This window comes from Mycena indigotica (assembly GCF_014461135.1).
Source record: "Mycena indigotica strain 171206Taipei chromosome Unknown Mind.scaff0012, whole genome shotgun sequence".
Lineage (NCBI taxonomy): Eukaryota > Fungi > Basidiomycota > Agaricomycetes > Agaricales > Mycenaceae > Mycena > Mycena indigotica.
Genome location: NW_023503011.1, coordinates 317,718 through 342,420, shown reverse-complemented (window position 1 = coordinate 342,420; position 24,703 = coordinate 317,718). Strand labels below are relative to the sequence as shown.

At 51.1% G+C, this 24,703-nt stretch overlaps 11 protein-coding genes across 11 annotated transcripts; 3 read left to right on the top strand and 8 right to left on the bottom strand.

Moving 5' to 3' along the window:
- Positions 1–47: 47 nt before the first annotated feature.
- MIND_01217700 (uncharacterized protein) lies at positions 48–2,768 on the bottom strand (the record flags this gene model as incomplete). The annotated part of the gene is made up of 3 exons (XM_037368682.1): positions 48–2,163; positions 2,213–2,559; positions 2,610–2,768. 3 exons carry the CDS (start codon positions 2,766–2,768, stop codon positions 48–50), a joined length of 2,622 nt encoding a protein of 873 aa, XP_037214650.1.
- Positions 2,769–2,842: 74 nt separating this feature from the next.
- Positions 2,843–4,516, top strand: MIND_01217600 (uncharacterized protein; the record flags this gene model as incomplete). The annotated part of the gene is made up of 1 exon (XM_037368681.1): positions 2,843–4,516. One exon carries the CDS (start codon positions 2,843–2,845, stop codon positions 4,514–4,516), a length of 1,674 nt encoding a protein of 557 aa, XP_037214649.1.
- Positions 4,517–4,717: 201 nt separating this feature from the next.
- Positions 4,718–5,804, bottom strand: MIND_01217500 (uncharacterized protein; the record flags this gene model as incomplete). Its single annotated transcript, XM_037368680.1, has 4 exons — positions 4,718–5,345; positions 5,396–5,479; positions 5,534–5,691; positions 5,751–5,804. The coding sequence occupies 4 exons, from the start codon at positions 5,802–5,804 to the stop codon at positions 4,718–4,720; spliced, it is 924 nt and encodes a 307-aa protein (XP_037214648.1).
- Positions 5,805–7,863: 2,059 nt separating this feature from the next.
- On the bottom strand, positions 7,864–8,929 carry MIND_01217400 (uncharacterized protein; the record flags this gene model as incomplete). Its single annotated transcript, XM_037368679.1, has 4 exons — positions 7,864–8,168; positions 8,223–8,586; positions 8,641–8,704; positions 8,754–8,929. The coding sequence occupies 4 exons, from the start codon at positions 8,927–8,929 to the stop codon at positions 7,864–7,866; spliced, it is 909 nt and encodes a 302-aa protein (XP_037214647.1).
- Positions 8,930–9,389: 460 nt separating this feature from the next.
- MIND_01217300 (40S ribosomal protein S4) lies at positions 9,390–10,445 on the bottom strand (the record flags this gene model as incomplete). Its single annotated transcript, XM_037368678.1, has 5 exons — positions 9,390–9,516; positions 9,568–9,967; positions 10,017–10,197; positions 10,250–10,353; positions 10,400–10,445. The coding sequence occupies 5 exons, from the start codon at positions 10,443–10,445 to the stop codon at positions 9,390–9,392; spliced, it is 858 nt and encodes a 285-aa protein (XP_037214646.1).
- Positions 10,446–10,742: 297 nt separating this feature from the next.
- MIND_01217200 (uncharacterized protein) lies at positions 10,743–13,474 on the bottom strand (the record flags this gene model as incomplete). The annotated part of the gene is made up of 3 exons (XM_037368677.1): positions 13,310–13,474; positions 12,917–13,260; positions 10,743–12,870 (listed from the first exon to the last, which is right to left on the bottom strand). The coding sequence occupies exons 1-3, from the start codon at positions 13,466–13,468 to the stop codon at positions 10,743–10,745; spliced, it is 2,631 nt and encodes an 876-aa protein (XP_037214645.1). The 5' UTR covers positions 13,469–13,474.
- Positions 13,475–13,732: 258 nt separating this feature from the next.
- On the bottom strand, positions 13,733–15,783 carry MIND_01217100 (Galactokinase gal; the record flags this gene model as incomplete). Its single annotated transcript, XM_037368676.1, has 10 exons — positions 13,733–13,746; positions 13,794–13,952; positions 14,002–14,265; positions 14,311–14,700; positions 14,748–14,842; positions 14,893–14,981; positions 15,031–15,183; positions 15,233–15,513; positions 15,559–15,566; positions 15,617–15,783. The coding sequence occupies 10 exons, from the start codon at positions 15,781–15,783 to the stop codon at positions 13,733–13,735; spliced, it is 1,620 nt and encodes a 539-aa protein (XP_037214644.1).
- A 422-nt stretch (positions 15,784–16,205) lies between these two features.
- Positions 16,206–16,741, bottom strand: MIND_01217000 (YCII domain-containing protein; the record flags this gene model as incomplete). The annotated part of the gene is made up of 4 exons (XM_037368675.1): positions 16,206–16,262; positions 16,313–16,399; positions 16,444–16,499; positions 16,561–16,741. The coding sequence occupies 4 exons, from the start codon at positions 16,739–16,741 to the stop codon at positions 16,206–16,208; spliced, it is 381 nt and encodes a 126-aa protein (XP_037214643.1).
- Positions 16,742–19,062: 2,321 nt separating this feature from the next.
- On the top strand, positions 19,063–19,350 carry MIND_01216800 (uncharacterized protein; the record flags this gene model as incomplete). The annotated part of the gene is made up of 2 exons (XM_037368674.1): positions 19,063–19,210; positions 19,259–19,350. 2 exons carry the CDS (start codon positions 19,063–19,065, stop codon positions 19,348–19,350), a joined length of 240 nt encoding a protein of 79 aa, XP_037214642.1.
- Positions 19,351–19,892: 542 nt separating this feature from the next.
- MIND_01216700 (uncharacterized protein) lies at positions 19,893–20,555 on the top strand (the record flags this gene model as incomplete). Its single annotated transcript, XM_037368673.1, has 1 exon — positions 19,893–20,555. The coding sequence occupies one exon, from the start codon at positions 19,893–19,895 to the stop codon at positions 20,553–20,555; it is 663 nt and encodes a 220-aa protein (XP_037214641.1).
- A 193-nt stretch (positions 20,556–20,748) lies between these two features.
- On the bottom strand, positions 20,749–24,609 carry MIND_01216600 (uncharacterized protein; the record flags this gene model as incomplete). The annotated part of the gene is made up of 5 exons (XM_037368672.1): positions 20,749–21,754; positions 21,806–22,560; positions 22,614–23,839; positions 23,892–24,435; positions 24,487–24,609. The coding sequence occupies 5 exons, from the start codon at positions 24,607–24,609 to the stop codon at positions 20,749–20,751; spliced, it is 3,654 nt and encodes a 1,217-aa protein (XP_037214640.1).
- Between the last annotated feature and the right edge of the window lie 94 nt (positions 24,610–24,703).

Sequence of the window (24,703 nt, the reverse complement as noted above, 5' to 3'; positions counted from 1 at the left end):
TTGCCAACAAACCACTCGTGCGATAGCAAGCAACACCTCAGTGAACATCAAGAAATGCGCTCTTGTAGATTCACGTTGGATATCCGTTCTCTTGCTAGAGTCTCGCTCTGGGGTCGCGCTAATATTGACTGCGCGAGACGGAGATCTGCTTGGGCCGCAGGTTCAGTTATCCAATGGAAGCGATCCAATTCAGTGCTTTCTGGTGGGTCGAAGATAGGGCCGTCGAGCAATCTTTGGACAACCATACGTCCGGATAACACCTGAGAGGTCTCCGCTAGCCGTCGCAGTTCATGCGCAAAACGGGTTTGATGGGTGTGGTGTACGGCCAAGTTGGCGTTCAAGTGGCGAGATTTGAGTTCGAGGATGTTTCGCAGGGCTTCCACTGCACGGAGCGCGTCAATTGCGTCAGCTATTGCATATTTCTCGAGGAATTCGACGATAATAATGACGGCTGCTTCAAGTTTGCCTGTGCCATCATCATCTGTGGTCCCTGCATCGTCAGGCGTCTGAGAGGAACTCCGGATAGCGATTCGGGAATGGATTATTTTGTTTATATCGGTTCGGAAAAGTGCAGTTTTGACTGCTAACAAGACAACTGGAGCCATGGGGGACGTACAATCGGTCAACGCTTGGACAACGGCGTCCTGCGGAGGCTCACGCAATCTACCTGAACTTTCTATTATCGCATTGATGCCAATCCAAAGAGCCATCAGTACATCATCAAGAAGTGGCCTTGCTAGCGACGACGTGGACTGGGAAAGAGCAATGGTTGCAGGGAAGCAGCGCCAGAGGCGGTGATGGAGTCCTGTATGATCGAAGAGCCTCCGGACTTCGCCGCCCTTGAGGGCACGGAGAGGGTGTGGCGTGTCTGGAGCACTACCATGGCGCTTGAGGTAACTGATAATACCGCTAGGGATCGGTCTTGTTTCCTGTGGTCGCCACAGACGGCAAAGCTCTCTCATTACTGCCGAAACCTGGGGACCGTTGGTGGGAGCCCAAGTCGAAAGAGTATCTATCACGAGCTCGACTTCTTGAAGATCATTGTCGGTGATGTTGGTATCTGGGTCTCTGGATAAACGACGAGGATATGTAATGCCTAGCGTCTCTTGCCAGCGGTAAGGCAACGATTTGGAAGTCGCGGTGGTCCGCAGGTAGTCGAAAAAGATGCGAAGGGAGATCGATTCACCAAGTTCTCTGGAAGCCGCGTCGAACTGTCCGCGGCTACTTGTTGAGCGTTCAAGCTCTTCAAAATGTTTGTCAATTTTCGTTGCAAGCGGGAAGAATCGGAAGATATATTGTCGAATTGGCCTAGAGTCGAAGGAAATAGTTCCCGTTCGGTGATTGTAGCACTGGGCCAGATATATCTGCAGCCATTCAAGGCCGCTCCAGCTGGCCATTGCCTTCATAGAAATGAAATATGGCGAAGACCAGATGCTCGACGACTGGGAAAGTTTGTGGTTGCGATACAAAGGGGCATGCACCAGTACTCCGGGAAGTGTGTTGGTATTGGTTGGCAGTGGGGTGGGTATGCTGCAAAGCGCCCAAAAGGCCTTGAGACAAGCAGTCTCGCGTCGCTCAATGGCATCGGACAACAACAGGCCATCAGCACAACTGCGCCAGAGGTCGGCAATCCTGGACGGCAGGTTCACCTGCGCCGAGTCGCGCAAAGTAGTCATCAACTTGACATTTTTACGATGGTATTGCTTGGGACCCCACATTGCGTCAGGGATGGCTTCAACGAAGGTTTGCAGCTCCGTGTCGTCCGACATGGATCTCATGGTCCATATAAGAGCAGAAGTATCGCGCTCTTGTCGAGATTCTGATGGCTCGACCGCATTCTCGATTATGTTGTCGACAATGGTGCTTGGAACATTATGGGTGTAATTATTGGGATACCTGTGCTGCCGCCAAAATCGAGTGCAAGACTGGGACAATCCCCAAATGGTATTCGAGAGCGGCGTTCGATATGGAGAGTTGAAGCGAAACAAGGGGAAAATGGTCAGGAATACATAGACGCTCAGAACCAGAACCAGTATGGCGCCCACAAGTCCTGCTATGATTTTATTGACCGGAAGTAGGAAGGCAATCAGGCCGCCGAAGAAGAAAAGGAGGGAGGCATGCAGGAGCGAGGGTATGGTTTCGACCACAGCATGCATTTTGTACCTAACCAATGAAGTCAGCAGAAAAGAGTTGGTAGCAAAAATCACCATACCGTCGAAGACCATAGTACAAGTAGGAGTAGATACGCGCACGAACAATGGGAGAGGATCTGATATTGGCCCGGTGCAAAAAGTCGCGAGCCCATTGTTCGAGGAGTGTTGCAACAAGAGCACAAGAAAGGCTCAGTCCTAGGCTGATAAACCAGAGCGCGTTGCAGACCAGCGATGATAAGCTTGGCTTGAATGTTTCGAATTGAACAACAGGAGATGTGGAATTACTGCCTGAAGAGACTATCAAGATTTGTTCTAACAGGTGAACTGCAGCGTCGCCGGGGTCCTGATTCAGAGTTTTATAGCTCTCGATGAGGAACGCAGTCAAACTAGCTGAGAATAGACCGGCCTTAAGTAACACTTGATTAGGACGTGGAATCCACGAGCCAATAAACGCACGAATATCAGCATTCCCTCCATGTCGCTCTTCCAGCTCGCAACTAACGATTTGTCGTAGCGTTCCGCTTCATCAACATAAACGGACCACAGTTTTGCCGCTCCCGCTTCCTCGGCACGGTCATAGAATGAGTCTTCTCCAGAGTTGTTGACGGTGGGCATATCGAGCGGAAGCACGCGTCAACAGCATCGTTGGTTGTTGGGAAGCGCAAACACGCCGTTGATGGCATCAGCTAATGTCCAACTCTCCGTTCAACAAGCACCTCGAAACTAATTTTTGTCCCTCAGATGCGGATATTTCTCTCATCAAAGAGCTGCTGGTTGAGCCGAGCGCTAAACTCGAGTCCATAACATCCCAGATCGCGGCACTGAACACAAAAGTGGAGAGTCTGCAGAACCAGCGAAAAGCGCCAGCCACCTTTGTCGCCGCACATAGAGCCCTCGCTTCTCCCATTCGTCGTATGCCAGATGGGGTCCTGGCACAGATATTTACTGCCTGTCTTCCCACAGACCGAAACTGTGTAATGAGTGCATCCGAACCACCACTTCTTTTCGGCCGGGTATGCAGTCGTTGGCGCGATCTGGCCTTGCGAACTCCAACGCTCTGGTGTCGTGTGCATGTGCACTGCCACGATCCACTCCTTTTGAGCTGGCCACCACACTCAATGGACGAAGATGTCTCGAACAAGCTAGAACTTCACAAGCTGGCATTTGTGGCCTGGATAGCGCGTTCAGGCGACTGTCCACTGTCCATATCGATACACAGAGCGACACCATCGTTACTTGACATACTGCTCTCCTTCGTCTCTCGTTGGGAGCACATCCAAATCGCTGCAACCCACCCTGTTCTTGCCGCGCTGGGTTCTGTTACCCGCAAGCAAGTCCCACAACTCAAATCGCTCGCGATTCAGGCCATGCAGGTGATGACATTCCACTCGCAGCCCGAGAACGACGAGCCACCATGGACATCATGTGACATCCTTAGGGCTCCCCATTTACGCCATTTTGCAGCATCCACATCCGCTTATCGGCACCTCTCAATACCGCCCTTGTGGTCCGATTTGCGATCGCTCGATATCTCCAACAGATCAAGGATTGTCCATCCTCGGAACAACGCGGAAGGACTACTGGTCGCTGAAGTACTTGCGCTCCTTCGGCAAAACCCTCGGCTACAGTACGGAAAATTTCAGCTCGGCCGGCTTTCATTCATTGGCACTTTGGAGCCAACTGTCTTTAGGCACGACTCTCTCGAGACTCTCATACTCATCGGCGGTTACGAGTTGTCATCATTTACCACTCTTTCTCGATATGCCTCTTTTCCTCAGCTCCGCCACCTTCGTTGTTCCTTTCGTATGAACAGTCGCGAAACAGCAGATGCACGGAATTTTCTTGCTACTTCAACGCTTCTCGAAAGCATCGACATCAACTGCGACTTTTTTACGCGAGAGTCACTTGAGGAATTCCTGCGGGATGTGCCCTTGTCGTTTACCACGCTCAATCTCCGACCCGCCTGCTATCAGCACGACTCGCGGGTACCAAGCGCCGTTGTCGACGATGCCCTCCTGCGGGCTTTGTCTGATCCTCACCAGCCGCTCGCGCCTACGCTCCAAAATCTTGAACTGAGCTACTCTGCCGAAGTATCTGACGAAGCACTACTGGATTTCGTCCGCACCAAGATGGGTCACGGGGGGGCATTGAAGCCCCTCCGCCATCTTTCGGTCCTGTTCAGACGGCGACTCGAGCAGGACATTCTACCGGACCTGCAGGTGTTCTCACGAGAGCAGGGGTTAGATGTCGAGCTCCGATACCAGCAACCTGTCCGTCAAAGTTTCTCGCCGTGGAAAGGATTGGAGAGAGGGAAAGAAGAACAACTGTACATTATTCCCTCCGAGCCAGAGGGCGATGCGTAAGCCTTGGATGTTTTAACTCAGTTTAGTGCCACCTGAAGATGAGGAGCGCGAATAGCGCCAGAGAGATGTTACGGTCTAAGTAAAGAGTACAAATGTAAATGTAATGCTATTCCAAAGATAAAAGAGAATCCAAAGTCCGACCAAAAGCCAATAAATAGAAATAAGAATATACACTGAAGGTGAAGGTGGAGGGAAGATGGTTCAGCAGCCCGAAACAAAGCTGACATCCTGCCACTCGCCCGTGAATATCGGGGTATCCGGCAACAACGTCTCGGATTCCGCGACTGGGTAGAATGTTGAGTCGAAGAATAGATCGTTCGATTGCATGAGCGTCGCAAACGCAGGTTGCGTTTGTTGGGTTGCGGGATAACTAGTCGCCGGCATTGGGAGACCGAACTGAGTTTCGTTGGCGGGGTAAATGCTGGGCGGGACCCAGTTGTAGCTGGTGTCCATTGGAGGGGGACACTCCCAGGGCTCCAGTTGCAATAAAGCCGCCTCGAAACTCGGATCCCAATTCCACGTCGAGTCAAACGCGGGCATGGACGCATCGGTCAAGCTGATGGGAGAGCCGCATGATGACGGTGACGAGGACTCGGATTCCGAGGTGCAGCTGCTGGAAGGCGAGAGCGAGATGGAATGGAAAGCGTAGTCCAGGCTGGAGTCTGACGACGACAAACTGGGAGAACGTCTGGAGCGTGGTTTGTATGCCTTCCTCGACTTCTGCGTCTCGTTGCTGGACTTGTGGTATTTCGCTTCGTGTTTATAGACACACGAGCGGTCTCCAGCGGCGTAAGGGCAGAATGAGCATTTGAACGGCTTTGCGCCGGTACTATGGTACAGTCAGAATGTTTGAATCGAGAAGAAACGATAACCACATACTGTGTGTTCAGATGCGTCTTCAGGTTGGAACTTTGTAAGGTCTTGAACGTGCAGCCCGCTGATGCATATGGGCAGGAAATCTTCCTGTGGACAATAATCAAAATGTGGGTAAACAAAAGGGGAGACAACAATAAGTACCTAGCTTCACGTTCCTCTTTGGATCGATGTAAAATGATATGGCGGGTGAGGTCTGTCTTCTTGTCGAAGCTCCAGGGGCATCCGGGATGTGAACAGCGCAAAGTCCGGGGCGGATTTGGAGGAAGTCTCCCGATGACTTTGCGTTCGCTGGCTGCCTGCTAAACAATAAACAGCGATCAGTCAAAGACAATAAGAGGTAAAATAAGACAAGACTCACATAAGGCTTATTTCCCTTCGCAACAGAAGTGGATGTTTGTGCCGCACGAGGCATTGTGTTCGTCGTCGAATCGAGTCGGGGAGGCGGGAGCGGGGAGCGGGACTTCAACGGGGGTTGTCGAAGCGTGTCATTCTAGCCCAATCCCCCCGCCCTTTTATACCGCCCAACCAATCCACTCGCGATGGATTGCTTTTCCAACTCTACCCAACATGGAAACTTTTTGCTCGCCACTCATCTTTGGATTGGTCGTTGTAAAATCGCCATTAATGGAAGTTTTTTGATGTCGTGAGAGTTCTGGCGAGTGGCTTGACGCGTCGGCGGTGCTGGCAACAAACGCTTTGGCCTTACTTTGTCCAGAAACGGATGCGCTTGGGCGATTTTGATGATGGAAAGCGCGACAAACGCGTGTTTTGCTTCGATACAGTCATGCGACATGACAGGGCAGTTCAAAAGGAGCTGTTGTGCTTGGGTGCCGATGCCGATGAGGTGGGTTCTTGCTGTGGACGCGACATGAGGGAGTTGGAAAGTGGCTGAGGAGGAGGAGTGGGATTGCAGAGCTACTTGAATCCACTAAGAGTGTCAGAGAAGGGCTAACGATGGGTGGTAAACACAACATACCACAAAAGGTTCTGAAGGATGTACATGTGGAGGACAACTATGCATGATTCCACGTGACATCAGCGGTCCCTCCCAAAACGCAAGATGTCGGGTCCTCGAGTAGATATTCCCACTTGACGCTGCTCAGGAAGGTATTTGCCGCTGCTGAAGAAGAAGACCTAGTCCCACTGAGCAGATAACGACAAAATAACATTGATGAGATGAGGGGGGTATATTGGAGAAGTATTCGAAGAGGACTAGGTAGGCTATTCATGTAGATAAAGAAAAGCGACGGGGGTCCCATCCTGGAGAAAAAATTAGCAAGAAGGTTAACAAAAAAAGCAAGAGAGAGAAGAGGGATCAGAGAAGCCGTTGTTTTCTTTTTCCCCCCACCATGTGGGTCAGTGGACACCGCCAAACTCCCAGCCAGAACGGATGGGAGAGGACACTTCTCGCAAACGAGAAGGGCATACCACCGACCAACACGAATGAAGGCTTTCAACGAATGGATGAACTTGGTTTCGTCGTATCGTATCAAGATATGTGGAAATAGACTCACCCGTACTGCGGTAAGGTTCAAGCTGAGCGGTCGAGCCCTATAGGAAAGACGCAAGTCAGCAAGAGGCGTGGAGAAGATATATGCAGAAGAAGTAAGGTCAGAAAAAGTTTTTTGGTAAAAGTGTATCCACAAGAGGTTGATTGCTCTCATTCGGAAGCAGAACTGAATAATTCAGTCATCATATAGGTGGGCCCAGAGGCCAGTAAAGCGATGGACAAGATGGAGAGGAAACGCACGCATATGGCTGGGTCGTGAAGGAAGAGAAGGAAGAATGTCACAGCTGTGATGCTCAGTTTTTTTCATGTTCTTGCCCTCCACGAAGTGGTGAGTTGGTCTCCTCTTGCTGACGATGATGATTCTTCTCCATCCTCGAGTCGGTGACGATCTACTCGATGAACCATACTCGCAACATGCATCACCAACTGAGCCTTTTTTCATTCTCTGCATTCTCAGTTGTCTTTCCCGTTGACTGACTTTGCTTTTGCAGGTTTTCCTCGTCCTCATTCTGTTGTCGTACTGCGTGAGTAGCTCCTTTCATGTCCTTCTCCCCATACCGAAGATGCTTCCAACACAATAAACAAGCATATGTCCGAAGCTCGATGAAGGACAACTTGTATCTCGTCTGAGACTTGCCTCAGTTTTATCACTTAGGAAATATGTTACTGACTAGTACTTCCAGTTAACGGTCGTGTAGCCCGAGCAATAAAATCAATTTGCCTTCTTCCTCGTAGTTGTGCGTGTCTTTCCTTGATTCCTTGTCCCACGATGCATCGTTACTATTGCACAAAAGAATCGCTCCGAATCTTCATGACGGATAGCATATTCTCTATCTGAGACTTTCTTTTCATTGTCACGTTTCTTTGAGCTCTCGACTAACGTTTTCTGTCAGGTTATTCGCTTGTATCTAGTCATATTTCTATCTAGTCCATGAATGCATTACTGTTTACACCTCCCAGTCTACGCAACTGCACCATACCTTTGCTCCTCCTGCTCGTTTTCTGATACCTCATCATCTGTCTCGCGATCGTCGAATTTTCCCTTCACAGTCAACCACCACGAAGCAATGGCCACGCGAAGGACAGCAGCAAACAGTAGGGCTCCCACCGCCTCAACATAAAGCAACGCTACTCGCGCAAGAACAGCACCAGCAAACAAGACGAAAAGCGCCATGATACGATTGTCGCGATTGACCATGCGCTTCATCGGGCTTTTGAGAAACTTCGGGTCTGAAACAAACTCGATCCAAAGTGCGGTTAACACAACTGGCAGACGGGGTCAAGCTTTCAATCCAACGAAGCAAAGAGAAAAGTTGGAACCTGTTGTGCTGAAATTTGAGGTTATTCGCTTTCCGATAACGCCCTGGATGCCCAGACTCGCAGCCATCAGCCCCATTGCGATGCTTGACAGAGCACTGTTCCATGCCGGGACTCCGCGACCGGTCGATATGCTTTCTTCTCCACTAGCATAAATGCAAGCCGCGGCAATGAGCGTCAAAATCGCCTGGATAAGAGTTCCACCAGAAAGCCAGGCTCGGGTATGGGGCCCAATACGGTCGCCAATCCGCCCACCAGCGAATGCGCCAACATTGAAGGAGAGTAAGGAGGTCAAGGCAAGAATGTCGGCGGGATGCAAGCCGCGCTCGTTAGGGGTGGAGAGAATGCGACCAACAGCAAGGGCAAGCTTTTTTTTTTAGTTTAGTAGACCATCGAGACAAGAGACGGAACGCAAACGGACCTGTGCAAAATTGCCAGTCTGGAAACCACACCAGACAAATGCCGCAGTGAAAGAAATGGCGTCGCTGGGGAGATTAGCTATGGACCCAACGATTGTCTGGAAAGGAGACAAACATGAACCCGGTCATGAAGCAAAATGCAGCCAGCGGACCTGTCGCATGCGCTGGGTCGATATCCGCATGTAGGTATTTTCGCCATGCTTTGTAGCGACGAGCAATATTCTTTTTGCTGTTGCCTGGTTTACCCAAAAGTGGCGTATTTGCCGCGCTGCCGTTTTGAGGGGGCTGCATTGCTGACGACGACGAAGGGGTCTGGGGGAGCCTTGGGAAGGGGACTGGTGGTATGGCGGAATAAATAGCAAAAATCCGAGACAACCGATCTACAGTTTGCCACACAGAACGGCCCCAAGCAGGTCGTCAGTGTTGATTCTCTGCGTCTAACGCCTTTCTATCGCCGCGGTCAACTGTGCGATGACCTTGAAACTGTCGGGTAAGGGCCTGATTCTTCTTCACTGACACGTTATACGACCACGAAGGTGGGAGTTAGAGGACAAGAGAACCAATTTCGAATTCGCGCCAAGCCATATTGAAGACCATTCGAGAGCCAGAGCATGGTCAATCGATGAACAGGGAAAAAAGAATAGCAGTCGGACAACAAATGTTGGTCACACCTGGTCAGGAAGGAATGCATGATGATGAAGTGATTTTTTTGGTGTCGAAGTCATACAGCATACTGGCTTGCATACGTCGTCTACTGCTCAGCAGCACGCTTCCTCCGCAGATCTCTCTCCTCAGAAATCGTCAACTTGGTGCCCTTGCCCTTCGGCAGTGATATCCAGGGCTTCGATCCCTCACCGATGACGAAAATGTTGGTGATACTAGCAAACAGGGTCAGCACCTAGACTTTGGCCTTGTAAAAAAGCACGAACCGGGTCGCAAAGGTACGGTCAAGTGAGTCCTTGACGTGAACAATGTCGAAGCCCCCCATGTGCTTCTCTCGGTGTACGATCACACCAGCACGGCCCATGTTACGGCCGCCGGTGATGATGCAAAGGTTGCCAGTATCGAATTTGACGTAGTCGACGAGCTTGGCCTGCTCGAGGTCATACTTGACCGTGTCATTGACGTGGATGAGCGGGTCAGGGTAACGGATAGTGCGTCCATCATGGGTGACAATGTGGGGGACACCACCAGCTCCAACAGCAACTTTGCGGACCTTGAGCAGCTTGTAGCTCGCCTCCTCAGCAGTGATGCGATGAACAGTGAAGCGACCCTTGACATCGTACAACAGACGGAAGTGTTCGCCCGATTTCTCGAGAGAAACAACATCTGAGGCCGTTTGTTCAGAAATATGGTTAAGATGTAACAGATAACACACCCATGAAACCGGCAGGGTATGTCGGGTCGCTGCGGACTTTGTTGTCGACTTTTATGAGCCGCTCCTTCACAATCGACAACACCTCCTTGCCAGTGAGGGCATATTTGAGGCGGTTACGGAGGAGGACCGTGAGTGGGAGGGACTCGCGCAACTTGTGTGGGCCGGGAGATGGGCGGGGAGCCTATAGAGTCATTCAGGTTCCAAAAAATATAAAGCAAGATTGAACAACGCACATAGGTCCCGCTCAGCTTGTCCAGCATCCACGAAGACGGCGCAGCAAGGCGCTTGAGATGTTTTTTGGGTCCGCGAGCCTGCGAGTCGTTGTCAATACCTCCATCTAACAAGGTAGCCCCCCAATCCAGCCAACGGTTTGAGCATAGCACAGGAAACCGCTGGAGGAGATGGAGGAGGATGGGAGTAGCGCACCATGATTGAGTACGAGCTCTAGTGTCTTGAGGGAGCGTCGTCGTCGTCCTCGCGAGGGTCGTTGAGCGAAAAACTAAGATGTGGCTGTGCGACAGCTCGTGATGCCATCTAACCCGTCAAGACTAAACAAGCATCATCAACTTCACTCCCAACTTCAACACCAATAATCAACCAATAATATGAACCTAGGCCGAGAGCGAATACTTGAAGGAAGCTTCCAACTGATTCCAACCGTTCATTCTACCTCAGTCTTCAAATTTGGCCAACACCCATGTAATTGAGGAAGAATTCGAACACCTTTCACCCTGAACTTTCTTCAAGCTGCTCCCCATCCTGATATTCTGCCAATCCGCCTCGAACAACATCTAGATCGTCCTGGGCTGTAAGCTCTGTTATCCAATGGAAGCGTTCTAGGCCTGCCGGTGGATCAAATACGGGACTATCAAGCACTCTGCGCGCCACCAGTTGCGAGTGCTCGGCTGAGACTCGAGAGGTTCCCATTAATTCACGCAATCCACGTGTGAAACGGGTCTGGTGAACCGACTGTACTGCTAGGTCGTCCGAATCATTGGGATAGTAAGGTTGAAGATGCGCTATCTTGTGCAGAGATTTGACTGCCCGGAGCGTGTGACTTATGTCCACTGTTGTGCATCGTTCGAGGAACTCCGAGAGAATAACGACAACGTCTTCAAGTTTTCCAGCAGTATCACTGGATTGGGCCTGGGGGTCGTTTACTCTACGACGCCACATGCGAGCAATCATTGTGTTGATCTGATCCCAAAGAGATACTGCTCTGACTACGAGCATGACTGCTGGAGCCATTGGTGACGTGCATGTTTCTAGTGCGTCGATGAGAGCATCAAGTATCGCTTTGTCAGGCAGTTGTAACCGATCCACGCCGACACTTTCAGTTGTGAGATCAACAATTGTCCATATAATAATCAGCGTATCATGGAGAGCTACTTGTGCTTCCGTATATACCTTCAAGGGTTCTACTGCACAAACTTGAAGCCAAATAATGGTGGCAGGAAAGCAACGCCAGAGGTAGTGATGAAGTCCTGTTTCATAGAAAAGCCTCCCAGCTCCGAAAACTAGCACATCTGCGTCGGGAGAATGTGGTTCCTCACTCAGACGCTTGACGTATGCGATAACGCCGAGAGGGATCTGCCTCTCCTGTTGTGGTCGCCAAAGCTTGCAAAGCTCACTCATTGCTGCCTGGATAGCTGGCCCATTCCAAAGCTTAGGCTCAGGCTGACGGCGAGGTCGAAATTTCAAGTCGAAGAGAGTTGTATCAATAAGCGACTCAAGTTGTTCGAGGGTATCCGAGTCATTCGATATGTGTGATCGCAAACCCACAGGGTACACGATGTTCAGGGTCTCCCACCAGCGATAGGGCAGAGACTCACTGAAGACAGCCATTTTTAGGTAGCGAAAGAAGAGTCGATGGGCAAGTGAGCTCAGCAATTGTCCTAAAGCCGTCTCAAACTGTTGTGCACTGTTTACTGAACTCTGCAGCGTTTCTATAGCTTGGCTGATCTCTGTGGGTGAAAGTCGCAGGAATCGAGAGAGATAGCGGTAAACGGGTGCATAATAAGACAGCATGGTTCCATTCCCACATTTAGCATGAGTGAGGTATGTTTCCAGCCATTTGAGGCCACTCCAGCTCGCCATCGTTCGGATGGAAACATACAATGAAGAATCACCGGGCATATATGTGGGGTAGATGGCCCATAGATCCAGAGGATCAAAGTCTGACGGAATAGCTTCCAGAACCGAGGGGAATTTGATTGGAGCAGGAATACTGCAAAGGGCCCAGAACGCCTTGAGACAGGCAACACCACGGGTTTCAGCTACATCCGAAGACAAGAAGCCATCCTCGCGGCTCCGCCAGAGCTCTGTAATTCGGAGCGATAGGTTTGCCTCCGTAGAGTCGCGCAACCGCGTCATCAACGCGACGTTGTTGGAGTGTTGCTTCTCTGGGCCCCATATTGCATCGGGAATGCCTTCAACAAAAGCTTGCAGCTCATTGTCATCTGACAATGAGCCCACAGTCCAGAGGAGTGCTGCTACATCCCGCTCATGGCGATCGGCCGATGGAGTAACAGCGTGCTTAATCATATTGTCGACAAGAGTTGTCTGGGCTCTACTTTGAGGGTGCCTGAGTAGGCGCCAAAACCACAGGTGGCAGAATCCGAGAAAGCCCCAGATTGAATTTGAGAAAGGAGTGCGATATGGAGAGTCAGATTGCAACATTGGTAAAATAGTCAAGAAAGTGTAGAAGCTGAGAACAATGACCAAGATACCTGCCACAAGCGCGGCAATAATCTTGTTCACAGGGAGGAGAAAGACGACCAAGCCACAGAAAAAAAATAAGAGTGCAGCGTGGAGAAGAGAGGGTATGATCTCAACTACCGCGTGCATTTTAAACCTGAGAACAGTTGAGAATGCCTTTTTGTCGGAAATGTGGAGCGAACCGTCTGAAACCATAGTATAGGTAGGAGTATATTCTCGCGCGAACTACGGGAGAAGATCGCATGTTGGCTCGGTGTAGGAAATCACGGGCCCACTGCTCGAGCAATGTCGCAACAAGAGCACACGCTAAGCTGAGTCCAAGGCTGATGAACCACAATGCATTGCAGACAAGAGAAGATGTGGTTGGTTTGAATGCTTCACGACTGGTTGGTGTAAACGTTGAGTTATTGGACGACACCGCAAGAATTTGCTCTAAAAGTTGGACGGTCGCATCGCCAGGATCTTGAACAAGTGTTTTGTAGCTTTCAATGAGGAACGCCGTTAAACTAGCGGAAAATAGACCAGCCTTGTAAGTCTCAACATCAGAGTGTGGACACCAAGGACATAAAACGCACAAATATCAGCATTCCCTCCATATCACTCTTCCAGCTCGCGACAAGCGATTTGTCGTACCGCTCTGCTTCATCAACATAGACAGACCAGAGTTTTGTAGCTCCCACTTCTTCCGCGCGATCAGAAAAAGAGACACCTCCAGAGTTTTTGACAGCAGACATGGTGAGCAGGAACACCAATGTTGTTTGTAAGCTGAACATTGATAGCATCAGTTAAGCGACTTTTGTTCGGTGTAGATTTCTCCGAGTTCAGAGCATACTCAAGATATACTTTTCCGATGTAGCTTAGGTGCGCGCATAAAACAAACCATCACGTTCGCTTCACTCACACCGAAGACCGTTGCTGTCGCCAATACTACGACTGAAGCAGTCGAGAGATCGATTCTTTCTCGAGGATAGATTACACAATACATACTTCGTTACTTCTCAAAACTTGTAAACTGTGCTTGAGTCAGAAGTGATTCATAGCGAGACAACTAAGACATACCACACGCGCCAACACTCGGCTTCGTAGCAAACAAGACCTCACTCAACGCCTCACCTTCAAGTCCCTTATAAGGCGGATAAGCGGCCGCGACTTTCTTGATGAAAGCTTCAACTTGATCTTCAGGAACCAGGGAGACTGTGCAACCACCCCACCCAGCGCCTGAAAATGACATTAGTCTCAAGAGAGGAACGCCGAAGGAAGAACCAACCAGTCAGTCGACTCCCATAAGCCCCTGCGTCCCGTGCAATCTGCGTTAGCTGATCGAGCTCATCGCACGAACACTCGAAGTCCTGGGCACAGCTAGTTTGCGACTCATTCATCAACCGACCGAGCTCCTTCAGTATCGTCAGATTGTTCTCTTCCGTGCTTCTGGCTGCAGTATCAAGACAAAGCTTGCGGAACTGTAAGACGCGAAGGGCTTCTGAAAAGACATGCTTTGCGCGTTTGTAAAGCTTGAAATGTGTGGCGTCGACTGCTATCCTGTCAATAAAGACGCTCGAGCAAACAGACGACGCACCCTTCACCCACGAAAGATAGATTTCATGGAAATCTTCTGCACTCAGCCCAGAAAGCTCGATCATCTCCTCCATAGTAGCACCGAACTTGGGATGTGTTGTGCCCTGTGGCTTCAGCGACTCCACCGCTTGGTCTAGTTTGCCTAGCACGTCGATCAGTGCCCCTTCATCCATCCCTTTGCCACCTTTCCCAACATCCGTCTCCGAAAGGTAGCGGCCCACAACTTCTCGCAGTGTGATCTTCTCTTTGGGGCCAACATCGACCTGGAGAGTCCTTGCAAGAACGCGAGCTCCGACCAAAGTTTCTACAACACGAAGGTTGTAACCTCTCTCCGCGGTTAGAGCTTTGTCGGATACTTTCAGCGAGTGAGCGCAAACAAGCACAGCACCGCCTAGAAGCACAAATAAATGCAGGTAAAATCTCGCAGCCTCGACTTACTAGGCAAGGGTGTTGGTGAAGCGGTGAGGGATGGATAGAATGTGATGTACAGGACTGATGACGGTACTGACATGACGGAGGCTGCTTGGTCCATTCTGTAGTCCGTAAGAGTCAATTGATTTTATGGAGGAACAGCAAAACTAACCCGCCACTGTTAACTCCGACACGCTTTTCGTTCTCCATAGCAAGTTTGACTAGATCTCCCTTGGTGATCGTTTCCGAGCCAGGTTTAAGCTGGAATCGGGTTACTGGTGAGAATATCGGGTTGGGATGTTAGACATACTTTGCCATTGATAGCAAGGAAGGTAAGGGTGCTAGAAACAACCATCGCAGCGCTGGAGGACAGTCCAGAACCAGCAGGTACGGTACCAGTGACCAGCATGTCAACTGGCATTGGATGCTCAGCCGAACCAGTGAAGTGCTCATTCAGTACGCCCTGAAATAATGGTCAAATAGCGAATAGCGTAGGAAACAAGCTGATTCACATAATATCCCGCTTTGACATAGTTCTCCCATCTGAGTTCCTTCGGTATGTCTAGATGCCAGCCTTCGACGTGAACGTCTTCTGTCGCTACTTTTGGCTGTGGAGCAAAGACTTGTCGTGTGTATTTCGGCTGCAAGTTCTCTGCGACCACACTGCCAGGTGCATGGTGGGTCTCTTCTTTGGGCGAATTCGGGGTGATTTCGCGAGGGGCACACGCGATGAGGATATCGCGTTCGATAGCAGCAGGGAGGACGCCGAATAGGGCGTAATCGATGTGTTCGCCTAAGCAATGTTCACACAAGGGCAGCTGTTAAGGCCGTTGCTTACCGATGAGACTTGATGAGTTGTTTAGACATATAAGTATGAATAGCGGGAGTTGGCGCACTTTACTCGTCCCGGAGCTCTGACGATATAGGTCGGTTTCTTGCCAAACCGCTTCTCGAATTCGTCTGCAAGGTTGCTCCATCGTTCGGCGTGGTTGAGGGAAGTTCCTAAGCTTCCATAGAGCTCCTTAAGGTTGGTGAATACGGGGATTGCCTCTTGGGCTGCCATGGAGGGTGACGAAAAGAGGAGATTAGCTTGATTAGATGAAGGATTCGTTTCATGTGCAAAAGCCCTCACCTGACCCGGTCCAATTCTGTGATCACAACTTGAGCCTTGGCTTAAAAGACAGTCACGAAGCCGTCGAAAGCAGGCTACTTCAACCAGGCATTCGTTTGCACCGGGCGAATGAGAATATTGGGAGGAACAAGCAAGTGTCACGTGCTACAATTGTGACTCGCCGGCCCGGGATGCTCACTTGAAGGTCTCTTATAACACTACCAATTTTCGGAGAGATGACGGCGCTACTACTAGTTAGATAGTAGGCACCAGACATAGATCCAAGTACAAGTGATACAGTGGAAGTTATCCAACCTCAATGCTTTCCAATCAATTCCCAGACAAAAAGTTGGACGCTGGTTCCAGTATAGTCATCACGGGAAGGCTGTCGCTGCGACAAAGGGCAGAATGACAATCCGTTCAGGGTCCCACTGCAGACCACATTCCAATCTTTGACCCGGCGCAAGAACGAAGAACTCACCACACCAGTGGTATAGTATATGTCCTCCTCTATCATCTTCTTCACCTGATCGATAGTCTCCGCCTCGATGATGAACGTTGAACCGATCTAATGAACTATTGGTTTGTGGTCCCACGGGTTGCGGCGCTGACCATCGTCTTGTTTTCGGAGGCAAGTGACTCTGGCGTCAAAAGAGCACCAGCGACACCTAATGCGTGTGCAGATATGCATTTAGAGACTAGAGCCGCCAGCTAATGGCTTCCACGCACGTATGCGGCCGTCATCAATAGCTTTCCTTGCAACTTCAAGATGTTTGGTGCGGACAGCAAGACGTCGCGAGAAGGCATCGGGGTCAGTCTTGTCTGGAGCGTGAACAAAGAATTTGTGACGTGTTGGTGCAGCAGATGAGGACATTGCTCGTCGTAGTAGTTGCTGAGAAAGACCTCGCATGATCGAAAATTTTGATCCGTCGCTGTTCTAGAGTTGCGGTTGACCATCATGCAGCCAATATCAATCGCGTACGCCCAATTTCTGAGCGACAAAGAGGTACTGAGAGGACTGCTTCTAGGATGATATCCGACTTCTTCCACCCGAACGTCGGTGGGGTCGAGAACCACATCTACATGCTTGGCGCAAACTTGCTCAAGCGCGGTCACAAGGTACTGACTGCTCTTCTTGCATTTGCGGCTCGTTGCTGACAAGCTAGGTAATCGTTGTCACCCACAGCCACCAAGACCGCGTCGGGGTGCGCTGGCTTGTTCCAGGCCTCAAGGTCTACTACATTCCATTCTTGCCTATCGCTTCTTCTGCAACCCTCCCCGAATTCCTGACTTTCCTTCCATATCTGAGAACCATTTTAATTCGAGAGCACATCCATCTTATTCATGCCCATGCGTCGCTATCTTCACTTGGCCATGAAGCCATTTTACACTCGCATCTGTTGGGCGTCCGAACCGTGTTTACAGACCACAGTCTGTTTGGCTTCGACGACGCTGCAAGCATTCTCACCAACAAACTGCTGGCGTGTACCCTAAAAAAGTGTGGACGCCGTGATTTGTGTCTCTCATACTGGGTAATCTTCGCTCTGTTCATCGTCGCCCACTTGACAAAATGATCTAGCCGCGAAAACACAGTCCTACGCGGAGAACTATACGAGAAGGATGCCAAAAACCCAGAACGAATAATTCCTCGCGACAACGTGTATGTCATCCCAAATGCTCTTGTGCCCGACCAATTTTTACCCGATTTGACACCAAAACCGAGCGACACCAGTTTGTCTTGTCTATTCTCTTATCTCGAGCTCACTTTATCTAGTCACAATCGTATTCCTCTCACGTTTAGTATATCGAAAAGGAATTGATCTACTGGTGGCCACTGTTCCCAGAATCTGCGAAGCATTCCCCAACGTCCAATTCATTATTGGAGGCAGTGGGCCGAAGTTGATCGACCTCCTGCAGATGCGAGAAAAATACCAACTGCAAGAACGAGTGGAATTACTAGGCTCGGTGCCCCCGACAGAAGTTCGCGCCGTGAGTTCGCGCCAATAGCACATTTCTCACCTCGAACGATGACAGGTCTTGACCCGTGGCACAATATTTATGAATACCTCGCTAACAGAGTCGTTTGGTATTGCCATTCTGGAAGCTGCGTGTGCGGGGCTCTATGTTGTCTCCACACGAGTGGGCGGGGTACCTGAAATCCTTCCCGAGGACATGATACAACTTGCAAACCCAAACGAAGATGGTCGGTGGCTTGAGCTCACAATAATATTCCATACCTTACGCTTCCTAGACGTATTCAGGGCGGTTGAAGAGGCTATTAGAATCATTAGCGAGGGTAAACACGACCCATTACACGCTCATGAGCGAGTCAAGGAATTTTACGCCTGGGAAGATGTCGGCGTGCGGACGGAGGCGGTTTACGAAGCGGTTGTCCAGTCGCCCCAGATCGACTTGCCCACCAGGATGAGCAGAACGATGGAACTCGGCTTGTTTGCGGGTCCAATTTATACCATCATTCTCATCGTGGAATGCCTCTTCTTTCTATTTCTAGAGTGGTGGATGCCCAGAGAGGATATGGATTTCGTGCAGTCAGGTTGGGACCAGCAGCGATTTGCGGAGGTGCATTTCAATTCTATTAGCCCACCTCTATGTGCTGACCTCCCCGTAGCTTGTCAGTACTCACATAGAGAGAGAAGCATCCCAAGCCGACACTCAGCCGTCATAAGTAAAACAGATGGGGAAGAGGAACCGGAACCAGACCGCTCTGACGACGAAGACGGCGCAGGCGACGACGATCACGGGTAGATAGGACTGCAACAGAGAGGTGACCCCCACAAACAGGCTCAGCACACTCAGAAAACACCCCGTTATGGCTTTAACCCATGTATCTATGTCTATCACTGACGACACCCAACCGATACAGCTAGCAGGCGCTGGCACTCGGAACCACCGGCATTACCATCATAGACCCTCAAAGCAGGACGGCTCTGCCATGATGTCCGACACCCTCTATGGCTGCTCTTACGAGCACCGCGTCTTTGTATTATACTTGCCCGCGGAATAGAAATGTGTTTTTTTTACATAAAAAAAAACAGGTGTTTCGACAATGGTCGTTGCGACCCATAGCCTCACAGAGGCAGCTAACCGTGTAGATAGAATGTTCGTCCTCGGCTTGTCTTCCTCCGCATATCGGTAGCCCCAGTCGTGTAATTTTTGCAATCACAGAGATGTGTCAGCGCTGCTGATTACCACTGCACGTTTTCTTCTCCGATGACGACCAGGCAAACGGATTGCCTGGCGTGTCGCATAACAGGCACTGCAACCTTCACCGGCCTCGGCGCGTATGCCCTCTGGATGTCGCGCGAGGCAGCACCGGGCGGGCGCGGGTCGAAAAGAATAATCGCGGTCTTGGGTGCTGGTGTGTTTACCTTGCGGCTCTTCCGTGCCCATCTTACTGTGACTTCAGCGATGCTTGTGGGCGGCTACTTGCGGTGGAACCAGTCTGGAAGCGGAGAAGCGCTACCAGCGGAGCGCATACCTGTCTCGAGCAAATCTTGAAAACTATAGTCAAATTCAAAAGTGGCGATATCTGTGTGTGCCTTTGTGATGTCAAGCACTGTGGACAATTGCTCTCAATTTCTCAAACATTCTCTATAATCCACGAGTGTAGGATTGTTCAACAACATATTTGCTCTCCACCTCTGTGACAGAATGCCTGCAGCTATGAGCTTTCAAACTGATTTTATTCAAGGAACTATCTTTTCCAAGCCCCGTGAACGTGATTTGCGGAAGATTCCGTTGACGTCGCCCTTACCGTTTCTTTTGTGTTCCTGGATACTGTGTCAAGAATTGTGGACCGGTCAATTGCAACTAGACCCCGAGGTTTGTACCTTGACTTGTGGATCACGCGCTGCTCTGGCGAACGTCGTGGCTTACCCCGCAACCGGCGCGAAGGACCTCCGGGCATTCGTCGTGTCCCAACGCACAGTATAAAATGGGTTCTTCAAATCGAGGCACAACCATCCAGCCATCTCGCAGTCACAGCTGTGAGCTCAGTATCCGTCCTCGTAGCCTCGAGCTAATGTCATTTAGAACCCTCAATGAGCACCGTTCTTCCTCCCGATCTCGTCAAAATCCAGGAGGACTACAAACCCTTCATCGTCTTCTTCACAGATCTTGCTGAGGGTCTTAACAAAGGCCACTTCGCCGATCTGACTCTTCCCGTCCGCAAGGTGCTCATGGTCACGAGCGGAAAAAGCAACGGACACTGGTTCCTTGGACTTGTCCAGGAAGAGGCTGGCGGGGCCGTCACCAAGTGCACTTACATCAACTGTAAGGCCTCGAAGCTGCCCGCGCCGACTCCGACCAACGTAAGCCAGACATGGGTTGGGCCCCTGACCTTCAACGACACGTGGTACAAATACGAGCTGCCGGTTGTTGCGGGCCACACGGCCCGCGACTTCCTCAACGTCCTTCTTGCCCCGACCGCAAGCGAAGCCGACGGTGTTGGCGAGCGTCTTGCGATGCTCTACTACGAGTACGATGCCCGTGCGAACAAGGCCCTCGCTGGATGCCGCCACTGGACCGAGAGCGCGGCACGTGCCTTCCAGCGCGCCGGATTGATGGCCGACTCGGCGGCCAACCTGCAGGCAAAAATAACCGAAGGAGGCAAGATTGAGATAGCAAACTTGGAGAACCCGCATGGCAGATTTTATAATCCTGCGCCAGTCAAGGATGACCAGGGCCCTCCCTATAATGTCTAATATTAGTAATTCATATTTTTTTTTTGTGAATGAATCTTTTTCTTTTTTGTTATCGAAGATTTTGCGATAAACTAGATACATATAGGCATATACACATGGTGTTCTACTTGGTTCTTGTCATAGCAAGGTGGACAGCGACATATGAACGAAAATGTAATTGTAGATAATAGAAAAGATATATTGATAGTAGATTTCACCTCCAAGCCGGTCGACGTCCAGCGCCAGTATCCTTTCCCCCCAAATTTCCGACACTCCTCACCCGCTTCACCTCCGCCTTGCCTTTGGTGCTGTCCAGCGCTTCAAAGTTCTTCACCAGATCCTTGACACTCCCTCCGCTAGCGGTTCTAGGTCGTGGTCCAAACCGCTCAACAGGTTCTGCGGGCGGCGGCGATACGTGCTTGAGTTCCTTCATCCTCTGTGGTGGGGCTCTTCGGGGTATCATCGTCTTGGGCGGAGGTGCAGGAGCGGGCTGGAGTGTGACCAGTTCTTTCGGCGCCGTGGTCTTGGGTAACGGGGGACGCGCCGGAGTGGTCACGGGACCGCGTGGTTTCTGCAAGACCTCCAGCGGAGGAAGTGGGAGCCCGGGTCGGTTGTGCATAAGGCCAGTACGAGGTGGAGCAGGAGGCGCAGTCTTGGCCATGGTTGGAAGATACGAGAATATGAAGCCTTTGACGCGTTTTCCGATGGTAGTTGGGGCCACGGGTGCATCCTCCAACCGATTCCGCTCTGCACGAAGCGGAGTGGCGGGGACCATCTCTGCATCTCCATCGGAGACAAAGCTTTCACCTTCCTCGAAACTAGACTGTTCGCTTTCCTCCACTCGGTCTTCTTCCTCTGGACCTTCTTCATGCACAGCCACTGATGAAGACGGTCCAGCAACATTCCTCGCCTCTTCTAGCAAATGCGAGTATCGCGGCGCTAATAGAGAGCCGGGTACTCTTCTCTTCTTTGCAACCTCAGGTGTAGGTGGCAAGTTGCTGAATAAACCACCTTGTACCGCCGCTGGCAATCGTGGTTGTCGCGATGGTGGCATAGCTCGTTTCCCGAGAGGAGTGAAGTCAGGTACTTGCATGGTCGGGTGGCGCTTCGAAAGGGGAGTTTCGTCCAGTATACTCGCCTTCGCACGAGGTGTAGGCGGTGCAACATGACCAGCCCGTTGTTTATTCTGCAAGGCGCGAACCCGGTCGGTGAGAGTGCCTCTGTGAATATATCAGATCAACAGAACATGGTAAGTTAGTAATATGACTTACTCGTCCCATGCATCCCCCCAGCTCTTCAATACCTCCTTCCCGCCCATCCGATCCTCGAATCGTCTCACTACAGCCACGAGATCCACCGCGTCAGCGGATGCCATCATAACCGCAGGACCGTCAGTGGTTTCCACTTGAGGCCGCTTGACAGGTGTGCTGAACGAAGATTTCGAAGATACCGGAGGAGGGGCCACCGAAAGATTTAACACCATACCAAGACGCTCCGCAACTGCAATGCGCTCATCAGTGAAGCATGCGTCAAGAGCTTTCCAGTCTGCTTTCGTCCATTCACGATCGTGTTGATTTGCATCCTCATCGTCCGAGTCTGGCAAGGGAACTTCCTGAGCCAGCGAGCTTCTTCGACCAGAACGCGGCAGTTGTTTGGCGTTTGATGTAGACCTGCTTGAGCCCAAGAACGAGACAGAATCACCGATCGACTTCCTGGTCCTTACTGGCGAGATTCCAAGACTGACAACCTCCTGTTCTGCTTCTGCAAGTAATTCGGCCGTTGTGACGGGTGCAGGGCTTCCTGGGAAGTACACGCGCTCGCCAACGACTCTGGCTGATTGTCGCCTGGCCCGCTTTTGCTTCTCCTCTGCTTCTCGGGCTGCACTTGCTCTCGCTCTCAGCTCGTTAAGATCCTGAACTTTGCGTTTCACAGGTGACGAAGCGACTTTGCTTTTGCTGACTCCCGCAAATGAATGCCGTCGGTGCTTGTCTTTGTCCCGCAGACGCGTGAAACAATCATAATCGTGCTGTCGCCAGCTCATCAGTTGAGAGGAAACGAGAAATACGAAAAGGGACGTACCTGCTTCAGGATCGCAGCCGCTCGAGCAGCTGCACGAGGATCGGAACTGGTTATCTTGACAAGCCCAAGGAGATCTGGATCTGAATCGTCTTCAGAATCACCTCCTTCCTCGACCTCAACATCTCCTGATTCAGCGCCACTCAATATATTGTAGATTTCTTTGCCAGCATTAACATAGCCAGAAACTTCGGATGGTCGACGTGTTCCGCGACCGGTGAATACACTTGGTCCCGGACTAAGGCTTGATGTTGACTCTGCACTAGAATCGGGATCGACTGGTATATACTGATGGATGACAGAGTTATTCGCCGAATGTAAGTGTGGCGAAATAATGGGAGCTTGTGAACGTGGGGGGACGATTGGAGCTTGTGGAATAGGAGGGGCTTGGGGGATGGGAGAGTCAGGCGAGTGAATGGACTCGAACTGGAAATGCAGCGGTATTTGGGAAACTATGGTTTGTGGCAATAGTTCCGGGTCACGTTGATCGTCTTCATCTTCAGGTTCGACGCTCATTCGCTCAACTTTCTCTTCCTCCATATCTTGTTCTTGCTCTTGAGCAGCACGTGCTGCGTCCTCTTCCCTCAGCGCTCGCAAGAAACTCACGCCCTCTTCCATTTCTTCATCTTCATCTTCATCAAATGAAGGCTCCTGTTCTTGGCTGTTGCTCAAATCGCCCAACATCCTTCCACGCCTGAAACTACCATCCATTCGGAAGCTCCCCTCTCCGTCGGCACCTCTCCCAGGATATGGGCTCCCCCAAATACCCCAGGCATCCGAGCGAGCTTTGGTTTCGGGAGTTGGAGGATCAAGTTTGGTGCGGCGAAGGAGAGTGGTATATGACTCGTTGACTGCAGGTGGAGTTGATGGTGGAGATGCGCGACGGGCTGCAGGCGGAGTGGTTGGTGGTGGAACCGGGGCGGGAGACGCTGAAATGGGGCGGGAGCGGGCACGTGGTGGGGTGGTCTGCGAACGAACTGGAAGGAAATCCGCCAGAGATAATGAGGTCCGTGGGCCCGGAGAGGCGGAATACCGAATTTGTTGGGGTTGTGTGGATAGTATAGAGGGCAGAGGAAGATTTCCCTCATCTTCTTGCTCTCGTCTGACATCTTCTTCTTCGTCCGAATCTGAATCCCAGCCCGATGGAGCGGGTCCAGCGACTGGCAACTGTACATCGAAGAGCTCGGGTTGATCTAATTCCATATCCATTGAGTCGCTTGTTGGAAGGTCTATCGAATGGTAATATAAGCAATCCAGCAGAGAACAAGTACGCCAACGCACGAGTTATGTCAACGGTCGGAGTCCTAGTCCAATCGAACACAGACAAGTCGGACGATGGTTCCACATTGCGACTCGATCTGACTGGGGACGAAGAAGGTAGAAGAAGGAGAGGGTCGTCTGTGGGGCTAGGAGGTTCCATAGCTCGCGAGAGATTTATTGGTGGCATCTCCTTCTTGATGCTGGTCTGGACAACCACCCGCAATGGAGTAGTTAATCGAGGCTGGGGAGTAGTAGTACGTTGTCGGGGGCGGGATTTCTGGGTTTGGACGGGTGTTTGTCGGATAACTTCCTGGGGAGGTTTGAAGACATCGGTCGGCGGTTCGTATGGGGTGACGCTGCGCCGACTGCTATTGGAAACAGGGAGCCAGTCCGCATTGGGATTCTTGGAGCGCAAGAAGGCAGCGCGAGTAGGAGACTCTGCCTCGGATAGGATAGATGTTTGGCGGCGATGGGCCTTTCGTGGCTTGGGATTGGGAGTAGTTTCCTTCGTGGGCGTGGCTTCAGCTCCGTTGCGCTTGCGCTTCGGTTGGACAGAGCTATTGCTCTGTGGGGCATGAATGAGCGATGTAGCAACCAAGGAATTCCTGCCACCCACCCTGGGGACCCCGAATACATTCCGCTGTAGCTCTTCTTCAGGTGGTGGGCTGATGAGGGTTCTTGAAGGGTCCATAAGTTGTAGTTTGTGCTCAAAAGTCGGCGGAGCGTCGTTTTCGCTCATCGTGGAGGACAAGGCTCAACCAACATGTGATCGCTCATTTTGGCGCTGACATGTGACGCGCTGGTCACGCTCGCGTCTTGTTTGTTTATTCCGT